At 38.6% G+C, this 20,441-nt stretch overlaps 1 protein-coding gene across 1 annotated transcript; it reads right to left on the reverse strand.

The window, feature by feature from the left end:
- Positions 1-229: 229 nt before the first annotated feature.
- LOC109912371 (ATG7 autophagy related 7 homolog (S. cerevisiae)) lies at positions 230-14,083 on the reverse strand. The gene is made up of 9 exons (XM_048592691.1): positions 13,863-14,083; positions 13,651-13,705; positions 10,990-11,107; positions 10,057-10,134; positions 7,061-7,177; positions 4,267-4,413; positions 3,393-3,481; positions 1,827-1,948; positions 230-324 (listed from the first exon to the last, which is right to left on the reverse strand). Exons 1-9 carry the CDS (start codon positions 14,014-14,016, stop codon positions 230-232), a joined length of 975 nt encoding a protein of 324 aa, XP_048448648.1. The 5' UTR covers positions 14,017-14,083.
- Positions 14,084-20,441: the final 6,358 nt, after the last annotated feature.

The following is a 20,441-nucleotide window of genomic DNA, read 5'->3' on the forward strand; positions in this document are numbered from 1 at the left end:
ATCAGGCACTGAATGGCAGAGCACAAAATGAGCCAAATGGCTGACTTCTGTTCCTATATCTTAGAGAGTTAAGGTCATAATCAGATCCCGTGATGTTTGCGAATGGGATAGCAGGATCAAGGGTCCAAATGGTCTACTTTGCATGATCTTCTGATGACGTTCTAACATGTTTGAATAGTTTATGTGAGGATTTCTGATTCAAGTCCAAGCCTAGATGAAAGATGCTAATTTACCTCTTTGGATCCATACATTCACTAAGATTCACCATCCTTGGACCGAGGCTTCCTTTCTGATTTTTCTCCCAACCAACACACTTTGGACAATCTGTAAATTAATTTTATGTAGTTAGGATTGCTGATCACCCATTGTATCATTTCAAAACTTCGAAAACAAAAAACAATGGTGAAAATTTACAGCAAGTCATTTAAAGAAAGAAACAAACTTAACATCATGAGGAATCACTGCCTAAATGAAACTAAGGAGTGGCCACATCTGAGCCCCACACTCCATCTTTCACATGATTAACCTGTTCATTTTCTGTCATTTTACTTCAGCATTCCAACATTTTCTTTTCAAAAAGGTTTGCTTTTCTCCTGAAAGCATTACGGCTTTTTAAACTGATCTTGGAGAAACAGTTTAAATGTTTGACAGTTCCCAAATTTATACAGGTTTCCAACTGCTGAATTTCATTCCAGTACTATTCCTGTAGCTGAAGAACCAGGAAGTGCTTTAGTGCACTAAACATCCTTGGTTACATATTCTTCTTATCTTTCAATCTTCCAAATACACGGCAAATGTGCTTGTACTTAAAGCCAAAACAGGTTCTAAAAGTATATATTTTCACCTTTTCTGAGCTCAGTGATTTTATCTTTAAATAATATTCTAGCAATATCTTCCAGTGCTTTATTGTGTTATTCAGCTTGCCTATGAATTTGCCTATTAGCCTCAGTGGCTCTGTACATTGGGCCAAGACAGTTTATTTTTGCTTCCATAAAATGGGCATGATGAGTTAGCCACGTAATATTCGGGAACATTAATGCAACAATTCAAGGGAGTCCTGAACTTGCTATCCTCTTGTGTTTCCAACAAGCGTGCAGCTATTAAATTCTAGGAGATTTTGCCACTTTGTCGTGCCCTAGCGAGACAAAGGATTAATCAGGAACAGAATAGAGACACCACCTATTTCCATGAATAGTGCATCAAGAAACTATAAATTGAGAATGCGGCCGGAACTTTAACATTCCTTGAACTTTATCGGCCTGGATTTTGCAGTCAGAAGTGAATCAAGGGCACTCAATGCTGACCTTGAAGAAAGCAATCTTCCAGATTGTGGTTTCACTTCTCCTAATACCAAGTGAAAGATATGCTTTTGCATGCAGCAGCAGTGATGTCAGCAGACTGGTAGACAACCAATCATCTTGCAGCTGTCATATCAACACACCAGGAAGTTAAAAGCAATGATCATCCTTCACTTCTAATTTAAAATCTCTGATAATCCAGTATGAATCATTTGTTTAACTAATCTTCTTAAAAGAAGATGATTTCTTTTAAATGGGCCAGTGAGTTTGTTTAGTGACTGTTCTGAGCTACTATGCATTTAAAAGTTCACTTACATTTTTTCTACCTGGCCTAACCTTTACAAAGTACTTCAAAAGTGAGATCTAAATAGGGTGGAAGTAGGACTTCTCAATGACTCATGGCTGTCAGTTTCAGTCCTGTTAATGGCGGATCTTGATATCACTATCACAGCGATATTCCAATTACCTTTATACTTTTATGAAAGAAACTTTATTCAATTGTTTTCGGCAGTCCTGATCTTTAATTACCTGAGACTGACGCTATCTGTGGAAGTTTTACTTCAAAGGTGATGCTGTGCTGAGTGTCCCTGACTCCTTGCATAGTTCGGTCTCTGAAACAGAGAACTTCAAGCGTGTCCAGAAAGCTGCCCCTATCATCCCAAACAAAAGTATTTACTGAATTATTCCCAAAAAGAAATAAGATTTTCATTTACATAGTACATTTCATGACCTCACAGGTGTCCAAAGCACTTTCACCAAAATAATTTATTTTTTAAAAAGTACAGTAAGTGTTGTAATATAAAAAATGCAGCAGTCAACTTGCACCACACAAACAACAACATGATAATGAGCAGAGACGATTTGGTTGAATTATAAATGTTGGCCTGGACACTGGGGAAAACTTCCTTGTTCATCTTCATAATAACACCATTGGATCTTTTACAGTTACCTGTCATTGCAGATGAAACTGTGGCTTATTATCACATCTGAAAAATGGCACTTTCTGACAGGGCAGCACTCCCTCGAAACATCAGTAAAGTGGCAGCTAGATTTTATGTTTAAGCCTCAACAATGGGACTTGAAGGCACAGCGTTCAGACTCAGAGACGAAAGTGCTGTCACTGAACTTCAGATAACACTCAACACTCAAAAATAATGAGTAAGGTCCAATTATATCACCTTTTGGAATGTAAGGTGTCAAGATTAGTGAAAATTTAACTGAAAATAGTGACCATGTGAGAATGCAGTGCCGTCACAATTTTCAGAATTTAATAAAATGCAAGATGCTCCATATTAGTGTATCAGTAAGATCAGAAAAACATTTTAGTCTTAAAATCATAAAAAACTAACGTAGTTCTTTGTCATGAGGGAAGCAAGTCATTTTCAAAGTAAGAATAATGAGGCACTTTTCATTATCAACACAACCAATTGTTAAAAGTAATGAAGCAGCAAGCAAAACTCTCTCTAGATTTGAGGAGGCAGCATCAAATTAGCTAAAAGAAGCAAAATACTTTACACGCTGGATTCTGAAACAAACAGAAGATGCTGGAGAAATTCAGCAGGTCTGGAAGCATTTGGCGAGAGAGAAACAGAGCTAACGCTTCAAGTTCAGTATGACTCTTCTTCCAAACTCTTGTTCTGAATCCCAGTTCTGAAGAGGAGTCATACTCTTGAAACATAGGACTTGAAACAATAATGCTGTTTCTCTCTCCAGAGCACGAAATCAGCAATGGATGCAATATAAGGAAGCAATAGAGGATGCGGAGTGGGAAGATGGCTGGGGAGAACTACTTACTGGTCTTGTCACAAAATAAACTGAATGTTGTATTTTTTACTGAGATAATGGGCAAATTTGACAATTACTGCACAAAATTTCATACCAGCTGAGCCATATGAAGTAGCTTTATTATATTATCAAGTACACATCAAATTAATAGTTGTCTTTTGTTTTGTTTTGTACAATACCTTCTAAACGTGCGTTTATTTTGCTTTAAATAAATTTATTGGTCCAAAATATAGCAACCCTTTTCCTGAAAAAAAACTTTCCAAAAAGTATTAGACAAGGACAATATAAATGATTAAACAATTACTGTACCAGTTGTAGGCTACAAGCATCAGGAGGTTTCTCAAAGGCCACCCTGGATATTGCATTAATGTACAAGGATCATAGACACCAATTGTAACCTGCAGGAGAAAACTACTTTTAACAGGAAGTGGCTACCAAAGCACTCAAAAAATTAAAATGGTAATAATAACAGTTTAAAGTAATCCAAAAAAAATCTTGTACTGTAAAATTGGAAACTGTCTACATTTCGCTATTGCTATGATAAGATAATTGGATATTTTATTAAATTCAAATTATTTTATAAAATTACTAAACAATGTATTCTTGGCAGCAGCCCATTTGGCTACCCCTAATTCAGGTTTTTTTCCCCCAAGCTGATTGTGCTCTCTTGATACACTCGCAAACCTAAGAACTTTAGTGAAAAGTTAGATTAGCACATGTATGTGTTACACAAGGAGAGGATAATTTTCATATTTCCAGACGTGCAATTAGTGAGCTTAGTTTGGGGAATAAAATGGTGGCACTTTCCTCTGCAAGATATTGAGTGCTGGCTAAGAATTTGAATGAACCAGCAGCACAAGAACTTCCTGAACTGCACAACTTAAGAAATAACTATTCAATGATGTATTGATAAGTGTATGTAGTTTTATTTCCAGTAGAACAAGCTGAACTTGATCAAACAGGCATCTCTATTTTAGACCAAGTGGTTGCATCACTGCAAAGGATATCTACTTGACAGGAGAATGACTTCAGCAAGAAAAGGTTGAATGCCATCTACAAAGTTACACTGAGTCACCCCCAGTACGAACAAGCCAGCTGATAGCTGCTCAGCAAATTCAGAACCACCTTCAGTCACCCAATCATTTCTCCACTACACATCTAATCCTTGGATGTAAAATTGTACCTTGGTCTGACCTTTGAAAAATTCATTCCAGTTTCTCAAAGAGGCCAACGAAACAGAATCTTCCTTGTACTTGACCAGAAAATAGGGAACTGCTGTAACTTCCTCCTTTTGACAAAGCTTATTGTAAGCGTCTTGTAATGCCTGGATCTATTCAGATAAGAGTATAAAAGAACTCAGCAAACCAATACATGCAGTTTTACTTCAAACTTTACACTGATGGAATTTGCAAGGCAACACCGCTGGGGCCCTTTCTCCCCCAGCCCATCAGCCCTGCCGAGGTTCCACCCACCTTCCAGTAGATCCTCCACCTCTGCTCCCCTCTTGATGTCATCCCCATCGTCCACTTTCACTTTCTTCCCTTCCCCAATTTCTGCCTTACTCTCCACCTGGTCCATCACCTTCCTCTCCCCGCCCCGTTTGCTTGCCCTCTCATGATCCCCTTTCCCTCAAACCCCAAGCTTAGTTTTCACCACCCACAGTCTGAGCTTCTAAGCTTCCCTACTTGCAATCTCCCCTCTCATCTCACCAAACTCCTGTGCTGTAATCTTTCTATAATTCTATGAGATTCAATCTCCCTAATCTCCACTGGCACCTTTCTCAATGCCCTTGTTTTCCCTTACCAACCCATTTTGGCATCTACCTACAAAACACCACATGTACCCTCGGTCTCCTCTATTTGAGCTCCTCCTGTCTTGACCCCTTCCTCTAATCCCTTATCTTTACCTACTTGCTGGCAGCCACTATTAAAACATTAAGTCACATTCAGAGATACACAAATTTTTATTCACTCATGGGACGTGGGTGTTGCTGGCTGGCCGGCCAGCATTTATTGTTCATCCTTAGTTTTCCTCAATAAGCTGGTGGTGAGCTGCCTTCTTAAACCACTGGAGCCCATATGCTTAGGTAGACTCACATTACCATTAGGGAGGGAATTCCAGGATTTGACCCGGCGACAGTGAAGAAGCAGTGATATATTTCCAGGTCAGGATGGTGAGTGACTTGGAGGGGAACCTGCAGGACATAGCATTACCATATATCTGCCACCCTTATCCTTCTAAATCGAAGTGGTCATGGGTTTGGAACGCTCTAAGGTGTGTTGCTGAATTTCTACAGAACATCCAGGAAATAGTACAAACTGCTGTTACAAAGCATTGGTGACAGAGGAAGTGGATGTTTGTGGATGCGGTGCTAATCAAGCAGGCTGCTTTGTTCTGGATGGTGTCAAGTTTCTTTAATGTTCTTAGAGCTGCAGTCATCTAGACAAGTGGGGGAGTATTCCATTAAGCTCCTGACTTGTGCCTTACAGATAGTGCACAGGCTTTCAGGAGTCAGGAGGCAAGTTACTCACTGTAGTATTCCTAGGCTACAAGCTGCTCTTGTAGCTAAAGTAATTATATGTCCAAATCCAGTTCAGTTTCTGGTCAATGGTAACCTCCAGGATGCTGATAGTGTGGGATTTATTGGTGGTAATGACATTGAATTTCAAGGGGTGATGGTTAGATTCTCTCGCTGGAGATGGTCATTTGGGTAGCTCACATGTGACTTACCACTTGTCAGCCCTAGCCTGGATACTGTACAAATTTTGCTGCCTTTGAACATGAACTGCTTCAGTATTGAGTCATTGTGAATGATGCTGAACATTAATCAGTTATCAGCAAACATTCCCACTTCTGACCTTACGATGGAGGGAAGTCGTTGATGAAACAGTTGAAGATGGTTGGGTCTAGGACAATATCCTGAGAAACACCTGTGGAGATGTTCTGGAGCCGAGATGACTGACCTCCAACAGCCACAACCATCTTCCTATTTGCTAGGTATGAATCCAACAGACAGAGAGCTTTCCCCCTGATTCCCATAGACTCCTTGAAGCTACACTTGGAGAAATGCAACCTTGACGTAAAGGGCAGTTACTCTTACCTCACCTCTGGAATTCAGCTCTGTTGTTCATGTTTGAACCAATAATTTGATGAGGTCAGGAGATAAGTGGCCCTGGCAGAACCCAAACTGGGGTCACTGAGCAGGTGCTGCTTGATCGCATTATTGATGACATCTTCAATCACTTTACTGATGATCAAGAATAGACTGATGGGCGGTAACTGGCCAGGTTGGATTTGTACTGCTCTCTGTACTGGGCATACCTAGGCAATTTTCTAACTGTTAGGTAAATATCAATGCTGCAGTTGCACTGGAAGAGATTGGCTTGGGGAGTGGCAAGTTCTGGAGCACGGGTATTCAGTACTATTGTTGAAACATGGTCACGGCTCATAGCCTTTGCAGTATCCTACCATTTCTTGATATCGCATGTAATGAGTTGAAATGGCTGAAGATTAGCACCAGCAATACTAAAGGATCTCTGGAGGAGGGCAAATACAGAGGTCAAGGTGAAAATATTCACCACTGGTGATATAAAAGCATTAGCTGACTGGGGGACAGAAGAAAGCTGGCAAGAAACTTTCAGTAAAAGGTTGCCAATATGCGTGGCTATTTTTCTCTGTCACACGTTTACAGCACAGGAAAGTGATTTTGTAAACCACTCATCTCTTGGGTTCACCAATTTCAAAGAGTGAGTGCAAGAAGTCATTTCATTAAAAATTATATCAACTTTATTCAAGATTTTTGAATAATATTTTCAAAATGTACACCTTTCCCACTGGCTGAATTTTATTAAAAAGAATTAGAACAAAGTAAAAATATGTTGCCAATGTCCGATTTTGGGGCAGAAGCATTACTAAAATTCGAAAAATATTTGATGATGAAGAAAAAGATCCACAATGTGGCTTCCCTTCTTAAATACCTGACATGTGGAGAACTTTTCCGCCAAGCTGACCGGTTGTTGGGATATGGGTATCACTTCAGTGAAACACAGTGCTGGAAACGCGAACCAGTAGTAGAAATGATACTTTTTTAAATCCTGCAAAATATAGATTCATTGAAACAAATCCCTCAAGACTAACAGTTTTAAAAATTAACAGCAATTTTAAAAAATGCAAAGTATTTCTCAATCTCACTCAAACATCCTGACATCCAATCAACAAGAATCGGGCCGGGTACTGTGTTCATGGTGCGTGGAGCAAAATGTAAGAGGTGAACTATTCAACTAAGTGAGGTATCTGAAAAGAGCAATATCCTGTTTCACCAGACACCTTCATGTATATATTTTCAGCAAAAATCACCAGAAATGTTTTGCTTCCATAACAGGGCATGGTAAAATCCACATTCTGATTTCAGAATGAATTTCGGTCATAACATGGATAGAGGTCAGCTAACTGCACACACTACCAGATGAATCTCAGACCTTCCTAGTTTACATGGCCGAGTGTCTCAGGTCTATAATTGTCATCCCTGTCACAAAAGGAAATTATGCTTCCAAAGCATAAGTCAAACAATTTTGTAACCACTGCTTATGTTTTCCAGAGAACAGAAATGGATGAACGGAGATGAATATTATAGCAAATGGCATTTTCTCTCAAAGACTCAGTAGTCTTGTTTATAATTAAGTTGGAGTTGGTGCAGGCACCACTCTCAGTTGCAACCAATAACCTGATAGGGAGTTGGGAAGGGTGGTAAAGGGAAAATTTCACAAGCATGTCAAAAGCTTAGCCAAAGTGTTGGATGTTTTGAATGTGAGTTCTCTATTTACAAAAGCTTTCAATATCGCAACAGGAGTGTTATTTCCCAGTCTAAATTGTTATTTTGCAAGAAGACATTATTCATCTATTTGTTTAGGACTAACTGAAAACATCAAGTTGTTAGCCGTTGTTAGTATTTGTAATAGAATCTCTTTTAAAGGCAATTAACCATTGAGGCAAAGTAGAAGCTTCACAGCTGGCAACTTACTCTGCACCATAAAACGTTCAATCCACTTCAATTACTATTGTTAAATCTTTGTTCCTTGTTAATGCATTTTATATGTACATATTATTCCCATGTAATAGAAATATCTTGATTTAAGTAATTCAGAAACTACTGCCATCTCAACCACATACAAGATCAAAATATTTCCAAAAATGTTGGCAGTAACTATTCAAACAATAATAGTCCTGGGCTTATAATACTTAATTTACATTCAGTTTCAAATTTGAGCTCTAAAAGTGGAAAAAATATTTGAAGGAGAATTCAAGGGTGACTGACGGGATAAGCTCAGGAGTTTGAGTGCAGACTGAGTGTTGCATCTGTAGAAGTCTTAAAAAAAAAGGAAAGAAATGTCAAGCTGAAAAAAGCAAAGTACAGGAAAGAAGTAAAACTTAAATCCTAAGCTTCTGAGTAAAGGTAGACTTTCTGGAAGAACCAAACTGAAAAAACTTCAAAGGAAATATGGTCAGTTTTACATTTAAGTTTAAATAGTGCTTAAACAAATTCTTTATATCTCATCTGTTGAAGAAATGTTAATTGCTGATGAACAACATGGTTGGTGGAAAAAATTACAAAACATTGATTAGATGCTAGTTTCAAATATGTTTTCAACAATTTGATAGCTTGTTTTCATACGAGTTGGTCATCTGCAATGTTAGTTTTCCTAACTGTTTCGTAAAAGTTAGACATTTGTAAACTCAGCAGAGTTAACTATGTAGTTCACAGTTATATGAGCTAATTTGAAATTTGACAAAAAGAACAATGATGCTATTGACCAGAAAGGTGAGATTTTAACTCATCCACAACAAACCGCTTGCAGAGATGAAATAAGATCAATGAGTGCAACATCAAACAAATTTGATTATTGTAACTATACAGATATGGAGATGTACGAAGGAGATGTTCTTTTTTCAATCTTGATCACAGGTCTCAGTTCTGATTTAGAGGGTGATGATTGTTTGACTCCAAGATTAGAGAACAATTTCAGCTGACACTACAGTGCAATGCTCTGACAGCATTACACATTTGAGAGGTTGCCCTTTAAGTAATCAAAGGACCTATCTGATCTACTGGATTAGGGTGACATTGAAGATCCCATGACACTGTTCAAAAACATCAGGTAGCATCACTCAGATAAAAGGGCACCATTCACATGCTAGTTTAGTCTAGCACCATGCCTCTGAGGTACAACATAAAGGATTCAAACAAAACTTGAGCAAACAATCCAGGCTTACATTTCAGCACAATGCCAAGTGAGTATTTTATTTTCAGAAGTGTACTATGAAGTGGGACATTAAAGAGTCATTCCAGCTACCTGTACACATGGATGTAAGAAACACACAAGTCAGTATTAGAAGAGCAGGATTTCTTTCGGATTCAAGTAATATTATCAATCCAAACCTCAAATCAGACACATTGGTTAATTAATGCTTATAGGATATTAGCTGGTGCATTTGTCTACCTAACACAAAGACAACAGGTCCAAAGCAATTAATTGGCTCTGAAGCATTTTGTGATTCCTTGGGAACATGAAAGATATTACAGAAATGCATGCTACTTCTTCCTGACAGTGTCTAAGTAAACATTCCTTTTCACTGCTAACAATAAATTGACTGATCATATAACACATTGCTAAAGAGATCTTTAATAATTACCTAAAAAAGTAGTTGCACATCAAAATAATAAAGCATGTGTAAATTTGTCTGAAATAAGAGAAGCAAGTGAATAGATGCATCGCCACAAAATTACAACAGCATTTGTAACATAGTGGAAGGAAACTGATCCTCTGAATTATGAATAATAGGAATTAATGAATCAGGTTTTAGGACAGAAAATGGTTTTAAAACTTGCTTAAATTGTAATTTCTGCTAATATATTTTCATAGTCTATGAAATGAGAATGTACTATATTGCGAATTTTTAAAAAAAAGATACTTACTGCAAAAGTCAGCAAGAGAAAAGTGTTCAGCAAAGAAGGATCTTCAATTGCACTGCCAGATTTTATAGCATCCCAAATCTACAGGACAGATAACGTGACATAAAACATTGATTTGAGAATAGTTCTCAACCAAAGATGAAATATAATGGAATTCAATTTGATAAATTTTCAGCATCCAAACAGGCCTGCTAAGCTAAATGGACTGCTTCAAGATTACAATATGATTTAAAATTATTATAGGTAAAAATACCACAGCAGTGGCATCCAGTTTCAAACATACAAATGCAGAAGGATTGGATGCTGCACAAGTTATTTCATTCCTCATGCTCTCTGTTTTTTTATATACTGTGCCTAGTAACCAAGGAGCCAGCTTGGTTTATCTCCACAACTATAGTTCATCTGTAGTAGCTTACACAGCTATCATAAAAGAATAATTTAAAACAAAGAAGTTAATTCAGATCACATTAAATTCAATGTTGGTGTTACAGGACTGATTTGCGGTCACTAGTAAATTTACAGATAACCAAAGTTTGTGAAAAGGGCAATTGCCTTAACATAGCTGGTAAGTATCCTTGGCTTTTTTAAAATGCAAACTGGCAAACTGGAGTTCACATTAGGCTATCACCTCACAATCTGGTATCACATGAGACATCAGCATCTGCTCTATCTATTATCAAATTGTGGGTAAAATAATCACAATCATCATTTTTGTCATTCAGGTCAGATGCTCACCACTTGTTTCTGTGGATCAGCTGACCCAAACCATAGATGTAAACAGCAGCAAGAGGAATGAAGGATGACTGTCCTTAAGGAACACACAAGTAAATAAATGAAGTTTTTAAAATCTGACCCACACTCCTTAAAGTTATTCATCTTAAAAATCACAAACACCTGACCCTCAAGGAATAAAGAATGTTGTCTTTTGCAACTCACCTCCTTTCCCACTTGCTCCAGCAAAGCCTTTTTATCAGTGGATTTAAATGACTGCAAGGTGTTGGTATTATACAGAGTGCCGAAAGCAGGGCAACACCGAGGTGGGGTCACAGCATTCCTAAGTGAACATGCAAAATTATTTTCTTACACCAGTAAGAAGGATGTTAAATAATACTTTAGTTGTTTCGGATGCACATTATTTAGTCTGAATTCAACCATATTTCTGAAGGTGTCCTTTGATTGGGTAGATTGAAGTCGCCCATAAGGCCATTGAACAATGTTGACTACATAAATGATTGATAATGAAATGGAATTTGAGAATGTCTGCGGATAGACTATTCTTTGCTGCAAGTAATAATAGGCAAATGATATTAATGCCACAAGTACATTTCAACTAATGTACCAAATTTGACAGTGTGTACTTATGAAATACACAACATTCTTTGGGAACTTGACAGGGTAGATGCAGAAGGGTTGCTTCTCCTTGTGGAAGAGTCTCAGACCAGAGGGCATAATCTCAGAATAAGGGGCTGCATGTTTAAGACAGAGATGAGGAACAATTTCTTCTCACTGAGGTTAGTGAATCAATGGGCCACATGAGGCACAGAGGTGATGCCTGCCCTCACTAAAATAGTCTAATGGCACTTGTAGTCAAGGCTCACAAACAGCAAGGTGACAAATGACTGTTGGAGAGCATCTAAAAATCTATCTGACAAGGAATCAACACGTTTGAGACAGAACAAGCTAAAAAGTGAGAGTAGTTTGTGGTTTCTGCCATAAATAAAGTGGCTAGGATCTCAGCTGTAGTTCTTTCAATGTGTCCACATTGATTCTAAAGTCATGGTGATATAATAGCAGAGCTGCTCCATCCTGCATCACATTTCATTGAAACAGCAGCAGCTTCAAAATCAGAACAGAACAAAACAAAAAGCTTCACAATCACCAGAACCATATTAACAGGGGAATTGCAAACTATAAAAAAGATTCATTTCATGAGAAAACTAAATTCCTGAACTAATAAACAATTGGTCGAGGATTTATTTAGAACTGAATCATGGCACAGAAAATAATGCTTTCACTGCTGAATCCTCAAAGCATGAGAAGGCATCCAACTAACAGAACACAAAATATTGCAGTTTGCTATTTTAACATTAAATTCAGCTAATAGCAAGCTTCTGGAACAAAGTTTGGCATTTGAAGTTTCCAATATAGTCATATTAATCAGATCTGAATTTAAAACTTTTATTTAAATGACAATGATATTTATTATATAAAAACACATTTACATTGCTTTTATATTTTCGATCCATTTCTAATGGAAATATCTGTTTTCTCTTTTGCTACTTCCATTTGCATTTTTACTGCAGGATGATATAAACAAGGAGCAACTGTGTATGCAGATTTTTTTCCAAAGTCATGTACACACAGTCTTCAGCAATGACATTCAGATTAGCAATATTAAAATCAATGGCCAGGCAACCAGATTAGCCTAGATTCCAAAATGTATTGTTAATTGCTGCAGTTGGAGTTTTGGTAGCAGTAACATATAATATCCACACCAGTATGGATTACTGTCTCTCATGGGAACAGGAGGCAGTCATTGGCACTACAAACGAGCTGGCTATGTTACTTTCATCATCAGAAGCCACCCTGCAGTATAATGGGGCTACTGAGGTATAGCCAACGTGGAAAACTGTACCCATTTTCAACTTCTAATTCAGACCTATATTGAAGAGAAACAAAGAAACAGAAAACTTCACTGATAACGCATGACTCTCAATACACAATAACTGCTTCAACCAGCATACATGCATAATCCCTTTGCCATCCCAATCACTCCAGTTATTTGTGTGTATTTCAGTTTAGAGCTCCCTAAAACATAAAAAGAAACAATGAAGTCTTTCCTTAAATCTCTAGCAGGAGCAATCAAAACTCAATCTCAAAGTTACCAAGTGACCGCAAACTCATTCATTAATGAATAATGGATACTGTTAGTTTGAATGAAGTTTAAAAAGGTCTGGTGGCTGGGTGACATTCTAATTGATCAGAATTTGGCAGTCTCTCCATCTAAAATTTTCACAAAGTTTTAGCATCGAAATTCAGCTGCATCAATGCCTACCAGTAACAAAATAGCATTTCTTAATTTAGATTTGTTCATTTTAAATAAAGCTTTTTAAAATGATTATTTCAAAACGTCAATAATCTGTCTGGAAAAATGAAGTTTTTGGTTTTATTCAGAGGATACATACATGACAATCTATTTCCTTTTCACATTTATCCATCAATTAACAAATGTCAGAGAGAATGCAACATTTACAGTGATGTGTCAGTACAAACTAAGTTAAGCTTAGAAATGAGGCAAGGCTGCCACACACGTTTATTGGCAGCAACAAAAGCTTCTTTAAAAGCACTCAGTTGTCAAAGGCAATTCCATGTAGGTGAAGAGCAAATATTGGTGTTACTGCTAATCTTTACTAAGGTTCCAATACAATGATTCAGTTTCTCAGATAGCAATAACTTTCGAAACAATTAAAACTGACACCTACTGAGATTCAACTTAAAACAACTAAGAAGCACGGCAGTGATCAAAGATGAAATAAGGCACTTTAACACTCCTTCAAACGCTGCTGAAAAAGTACTGATGATCCCACAATTACTCACACATCAAATGCACTGAACTCCAAAGTTAGTCGAGTTGGCAGTCCAGCAGGATCACCTTTCGAATAAGAAAATAGATTTTATTTTGCTGCATGCTGCTTTAAAATAAGTTTTTTTAAGTATAAAGCCAGTAATAATGCTTGATCGAGAGGTGTGGGGGGGCCTTTGCAAATTAAACCCAGGACAGTGCTTCCCCCCCACAAAGGTGCTGGTACCGTTATAGTAATAGCCCCTGATATTTCGGGGGCTCTCGTCCAGTCTGTAGTCGTTCAGTTTCCTCTGGGTGAGCTCATGCCAGAAACCTGCGTCCAAAGCGCTGCTGAAGGGAGCAAACTGCAACGCCAGGCGCCCAGGGCCCGTGCCGTCCATCGCGAACACTTCCGCGTTGAACCAGCCGCCGCCTGGCGCGCAGTTAGCTCGTCACACCGCCCGGCGCAGACAGATGACATCACCGAGACCGCCCCGCCCCATGCCTTCCCTCCCCCGCCCCCCCACAAGGGGGCGGGGCGAAGTGAAGGGTTTCAAATCCAAACAAGACCCTTCCACCACTTCTGTCAGATTCTGCAGGAAAACTAAAACCAAACAAAAACTCCTTCCTAAACTCTGAATGACTCTTGACTGCAGCAACTGCCATTATTTGGAAGGGCAGACATCCTGAACTCACTGAGTTATACATATTTACAAATTGCAAATACTCACACATGACAAAAGATCTCAGGGGTGTGGAATATAACAAACTATGTTGCTGAGCCATAGAAAGAGGCTTGTGGTCAGACGATCAATATTTAGTCAGCAGGATTTTGAGAAAAGTGTCTCTAGAAGAAAGCACGTTACAGAGTTGGAGAGCTGGAAGGACAGAATTTTGGAGCTCTTGATCTAGGCCACTGAAAGCAATTCTATCATTGGTAAAGCAGTTATAATTGTGAATGCATAAGAGATCAGAATTTGAGAAGCACCGAAAACCCAACTAGTTTTGATGCTTGTGTGATGCCTCTCTGCTGGTATGCAGTATGCCTTTAAGAGAAATAAAAAATAGTTTGAAGGACAGTCATATCACACTCAAAATGTTAACTCTGTTTCTCTCTTCTCAGATGCTGCCAGACGTGCTGAGTTTCTCCAGCACTCTTTTTGTTTGAGATTCCCAGTGTCTGCATTCTATTTTATTATACCTTTAAGAGACACAAAAAATAGCAGCACCATCTGACCTTTATTCATTTTGTGAGATGTCAGTGTCGCTGGCTCGCCAGCATTTATTGGCCATCGATAGTTGCCCTTGAGAAGGTGGTGGTAAGCTGCCTTCTTGAACCGCTGCAGTCCTCCTGCTGTGGGTTGACCCACAATGTCATTAGGGAGCGAATTCCAGGATTTGGACTGAATAACAATGAAGGAACGGCAATATATTTCCAAGTCAGGGTGGTGAGTGACTTGGAAGGGAACTTGAAGGTGGAGGTGTTCCCATAAATCTATTGTCCTTGTCCTCCTAAGTGGAAGTGGTTGTGGGTTTGGTAGGTGCTGTCCGCGGATCTTTGGTGAATTTCTGCAGTGCATCTTGTAGATAGTACACGCTGCTGCTACTGAGCATCGGTGGTGGAGGGAGTGGATGCTTGTGGATGCAGTGCCAATCAAGTGGGCTGCTTTGTCCTGGATGGTGTCAAGCTTTTTGTGTGTTGCTGGAGTTGCACTCATCCAGACAAGTGGGAGTATTCCATCACACTCCTAACTTGTGCCTTGTAGATGGTGGAAAGGCTTTGAGGAGTCAGGAGGTGATTTACTCACCACAGTATTCCTAGCCTCTGACCTGCGCTTGCAGCCACTGCGTTTAATGTGGTAGTCCAGTTGAGTTTCTGGTCAATGGTAACCCCCAGGATGTTGATAGTGAGGGATTCAGTGATGGTAACACCATTGAATGTCAAGGGGCAGTGGTTAAATTGCCTCTTATTGGTGATGGTCATATCCCGGCACTTGCGTGACACGAATGTTACTTGCCACTTGTCAGCCCAAGCCTGGATATTTCCAGATCTTGTTGCATTTGGACACGGATTGCTTCAGTGTCTGAGGAGTCACAAATGGTGCTGAACATTGTGCAATCTTCGGCCAACATTCCCACTTCTGACCTTGTGATGGAGGAAAATTCATTGATGAAGCAGCTGAAGATAGTTGGCCTGAGGACACTACCCTGAGGAACTCCCGCAGAGACGTCCTGGAGCTGAGATAACTGACCTCCAACAATCATGACTTTCTTGCTATGTGTCACATATGACGCTAACCACCGGACAGTTTGCCCCCTAATATCCATTGATTCCAGTTTAGCGAAAGCTCTTTGATGCCACATTTGGTCGAATGCAGCCTTGATGTCAAGGACTATCACTCTCACCTCACCTTTGAAATTCAACTCTTTTGTCCATGTTTGAACCAAGGCTATAATGACGTCAGGAGCTGAGTAGCCCTGGCAGAACCCAAATAGGGCATCACTGAGTAGGTTATTGCCGAGGATGTGCTGCTTGATAGCACTGTTGGTGACAGCTTCCTTCACTTTACTGATGATCAACAATAGACTGATGGGACGGTAATTGGCTGGGTTGGATTTGTCCTGCTTATTATGTACAGGACATACTTGGGCAATTTTCCACATTATCAGGTAGATGCCAGTGTTGTAACTCTACTGGAATGGCTTGGCTAGGGGAGCAGCGAGTTCTGGAGCACAAGTCTTCAGTACTAATGCCAGAATGTTGTCAGAGCCCATGGCCTTTTTTAGTATCCAGTGCCTCTAACTGTTTCTTGAAACCACGTGGAGTGAATCAAATTGGCTGAAGACTGGTATCTGTAATGCTGGGGACTACTGGAACAGGCCGAGATGGATCATCCACGCTTTTCCAGTGCCTAGGTCAATGCCAGGTGATCTGTCTGGTTTCATTTCTTTGAGACTTTGTAGTGATTGGTACAACTGAATGGTTTCCTAGGCCATTTCAGAGGGCAATTAAGAGTCAACCACATTGCTGTAGGTCTGGAGTCACATGGAGACCATACCAGATGAGGATGGCAGATACTTTAAAAGTCTTGGAGCTCATCTTAGCCTTTGACTGTAACATATGTATATATCAGGAGCTGTAATAAACGGCAATTAAATCTTTCAGGACTACCTTAGCCACACATCAAGCTCTTATGTTAAAAGAATTAATGCAAGTCTTGCCCCATCTGGTACAAATAACTCGAGAAAATCTGGAATAAAAAAGTCGCCTAACTGGTTGATTGTCATAAAAAAATCTCACTGTTTAATGTGCTTCAGGAAAGGAAATCTGCCATGTGACCCTGACCTGGCCTCTTGTGACTCCAAAATACTGTAGCTCTTTGACTCTTAATTGCCCTGTGGGCAAAATGTGGTTACAAAGCATTGCCAGCTTTATTTGGAAGAATAAATACTTGATAATGCATAACTTAACCATTGGAAAGGGAGTCCTGAAAGCGAAGCCACGATGGAAAAAATACCTGGAACTTGTCTGGGTAACTGGTCTATCTCTTCAACTTCATTGGACTAGTTATAAACGAAGATATAACTTTCACTCCATTGCAAGAATAAGTCAACTGCAATCAAGCTTAATTTCTTAGCAATTCCTATTTCCACTTCTTCAGGAGAACAAGTCACACTTTAATTGTATTTTATGTGATAGTTTATCATGTTGTTGAGATTAAAAAAAAATACTTTGTCATGTTTGTCCTTCATGTTTATCATGAAGACGCCGAGAACTGTGGTCTTTGGTCATTCTAACGTTACTAAAAAGAAAAACACAGTTTTAAAACATTAACAGTACAATTTAGAGTATTACTCATTGCCTTATTTAATATATGGCATTTCTTCGTAAGAGGGTTACTTTTTGGACTGGAGGTCTGTGATCAGCAGTGTGCCACAAGGATTGGTGCTCGGTCCACTACTTTTCGTCATTTATATAAATGATTTGGATGTGAACATAGGAGGTATGGTTAGTGAGTTTGCGGATGACACTAAAATTGGTGGTGTAATGAACAGCAAAGAAGGTTACCTCAGTGTACAACGGGATCTTGATTAGATGGGCCAATGAGCCGAAGAGTGGCAGATTGAGTTTGATTTGGATAAATGTGAGGTGTTGCATTTTGGAAACACAAATCAGGGCAGGACTTATACACTTAATGGTAAGGTCCTGAGGAATGTTGCTGAACAAAGATACCTTGGAGTGCAGGTTCATAGTTCCTTGAAAGTAAAGTTGCCGCTAGATAGGATAGTGAAGAAGGCATTTGGTATGCTTGCCTTTATTGGTCAGTGCATTGAGTATAGGAGTTGAAAGGTCATGTTGCAGCTGTACAGGACATTGCTTAGGCCACTTTTGGAATACTTTTGGAAAGATTTACAAGGATGTTGCCAGCGTTGGAAGGTTTAAGCTATAGGGAGAGGCTGGATAGGCTGGGGCTATTTTCCCTGGAGCGTTGAAGGCTGAGGGGAGACCTTATAGAGGTTTATAAAATGATGAGGGGCATGGGTAGGGTAAATAGACATGGTCTTTTCCCAGGAGTGGGGGAGTCAAAAGCTAGTGGGAATAGTTTCAAGGTGAGAGGGGAAAGATTTAAAAGGGGCTCAAGGGCAACTTTTTCATGCAGAGGGTGATATGTGTATGGAACGAACTGCCATAGGAAGTGGTGGAGACTGGTACAATTATAACATTTAAAAGACATCTGAATGGGTATATGAATCATAAGCGTTTAGAGGGATACGGGCCAAATGCTGGCAAATGAGACTAGATTTATCTAGTATATCTGGTCAGCATGGACAAGTCAGACCGAAGGGTCTGTTTGCGAGCTGTACATCTCTAAGACTCTATGACTGTATAACTGAATTTGGTTGTTGTAAAGCAATTTTACACCTAGTTGCATATATTATGAAATTGACATATAGTTACTGCAACTTTTTTTCCCCTCAAATGAATAATCGTCCATCAAGAAAGGTCTTAGACAATAGGCTATTCTTTGTTTAGGAATGGGGCAAAATGATGATATTGTCAAATACAAACTGGATTGCCTTGCAAAAAATAGAGGTGTACTGATTTCTAGGCAATAGTTTAACACAGGCATAAATCCTGTTACTGGATGCAGAGATTATGGGTCAGTTTGTTCCCAGTACAATATCCTGTAAACTATTTGGTGCTAATTTATCCTGTGGCACTTTACCCGTTCCTTGTTCAAATAGCTGCTTACCAATTCAATTATTCTGGTTGACTTATTAATATGCCATAATATATCATAAAGACATAATAAATGCATTAATTAAATAACATAAATGGCCTAATTTCCAAATATGTATGCAATGCCTCTCTTATAATAACAATGTCAAACATTAGGATGTAGTGCTGGGGCTAAGGGTGAACTGTGGATTATTCATATTTTCCCTGCCCCAACATACTTATAACAAAGTTTAAAGACTCATCGTATGAACAAAGTGAAGACAAGTACAAGGAATTAATTTTCTTGCTGTTCTTGCCAATTTGGCCATGCTGTAATGTAATGAGTCATTAATCGAAAATAATCTTCATACGCAAACAATAGTGGCTCTCGTTTTTCTCTGCTATTTGTTTCTATGAGTTTGGCTGGAATATACATGCTACAATCTTTGAAAAATTTGCCAAGTTTTGAAAATTCTGTTGAAAGATTTGTTGAACTAAGATAAAAAAACAGAATATATAGTAAAGTTATCCTTGAGGCAGTGTAGTGGTTGAGTTCTCTATTCCGTAGTTTGATAGGACATCACTTTTATTCCAAATGTTTCCAACATAATGAACAACAGATCTCAATTATTGCTGAAAAAGAGACACAAGAATCTACCCTGATGAATGTAAGGTGAAAATCTTCCAAAGTATGTCTTTTTTTCAGCAATTCTATACGATCAAGTATGATTATATTTTAATTTGTGAGAAAATTCTAAACAAAAATCCTGTCTAATCGTGATGACTACTAGCATAACATTCCACTTGTAACATAGGTGAAAAAACAAATTTAAAAATATTATAAGCAAAAATAGTCTCAGAAATTGCTCTTGATTCCCTAAAAGCGAAGGACATTGATTATAAGTTACATATCAAAAATCTTACTTACCTTTTGTATGCATTGCTGTATGTTACAGCAAAGATTTCACACAGTTCTTTTCAAACTTCAAATCCACACTTAGCTCTCAAGACAGGAACTTGTTCCAAGTGTTGTCAACTGTCTGTAAAAATAAAATCTTCTGACATCTAGCCTATTCCCACATTTGCAAATCTTGTAGGCATCGTTTCCTCATGTATTACAGTTATGGGGAAACTTTGTGGAAAGTCTAGTTTAGAACAGACACAAATATAAAATGAATGCTTAATTTTTTTTGACGGAAGGTTATTAATTCCTTCTGTAATAGGGTGAACGAGTGTTGCATTGTGCATCAATTAATATATGTTTTAATGTGTATTTATCAAATTATATACAAAGAAGCCTCAATTATTTATACTTCTATTATCCACACTAACAATGATCTGCAAGAAATAGGTTTGGTATTTCATAAACTATTTTGTGTGTAATTGAATGTTTTAAACTGATTCCCTCTTGATTTAGTAGAATGCATAGGTATTATTTGGCTATGCCATGCCAGTTAATTCTTGTTAGCAGCTCAAAATTTTCTTTGAGGCAGGAGATAAGAGGGAAGAAGGTTTTGGGTCTAAAAGACCAACAAGAGTTGGAGTTCTGAGATTATTTTCAACAAAATCCCACTTTTTAAATGGGAAAGTATGGTACTTGCATGT

Source organism: Rhincodon typus, unplaced genomic scaffold (assembly GCF_021869965.1).
Source record: "Rhincodon typus isolate 14 unplaced genomic scaffold, sRhiTyp1.1 hic_rhity00001673, whole genome shotgun sequence".
NCBI lineage: Eukaryota > Metazoa > Chordata > Chondrichthyes > Orectolobiformes > Rhincodontidae > Rhincodon > Rhincodon typus.

What these genes read in the sequence shown, in the direction of transcription:
- LOC109912371 (XM_048592691.1), bottom strand. Translation starts at nt 14,016, where the DNA reads ATGGACGGCACGGGCCCTGGGCGCCTGGCGTTGCAGTTTGCTCCCTTC. An exon ending in TGGAGCAAGTGGGAAAGGAG is followed by an intron (nt 10,135 to 10,989) that starts GTGAGTTGCAAA and finishes TCTGTCCTGTAG; the next exon opens with ATTTGGGATGCTATAAAATC. An exon ending in AAAAGTTCTCCACATGTCAG is followed by an intron (nt 4,414 to 7,060) that starts GTATTTAAGAAG and finishes TTATCTGAATAG; the next exon opens with ATCCAGGCATTACAAGACGC.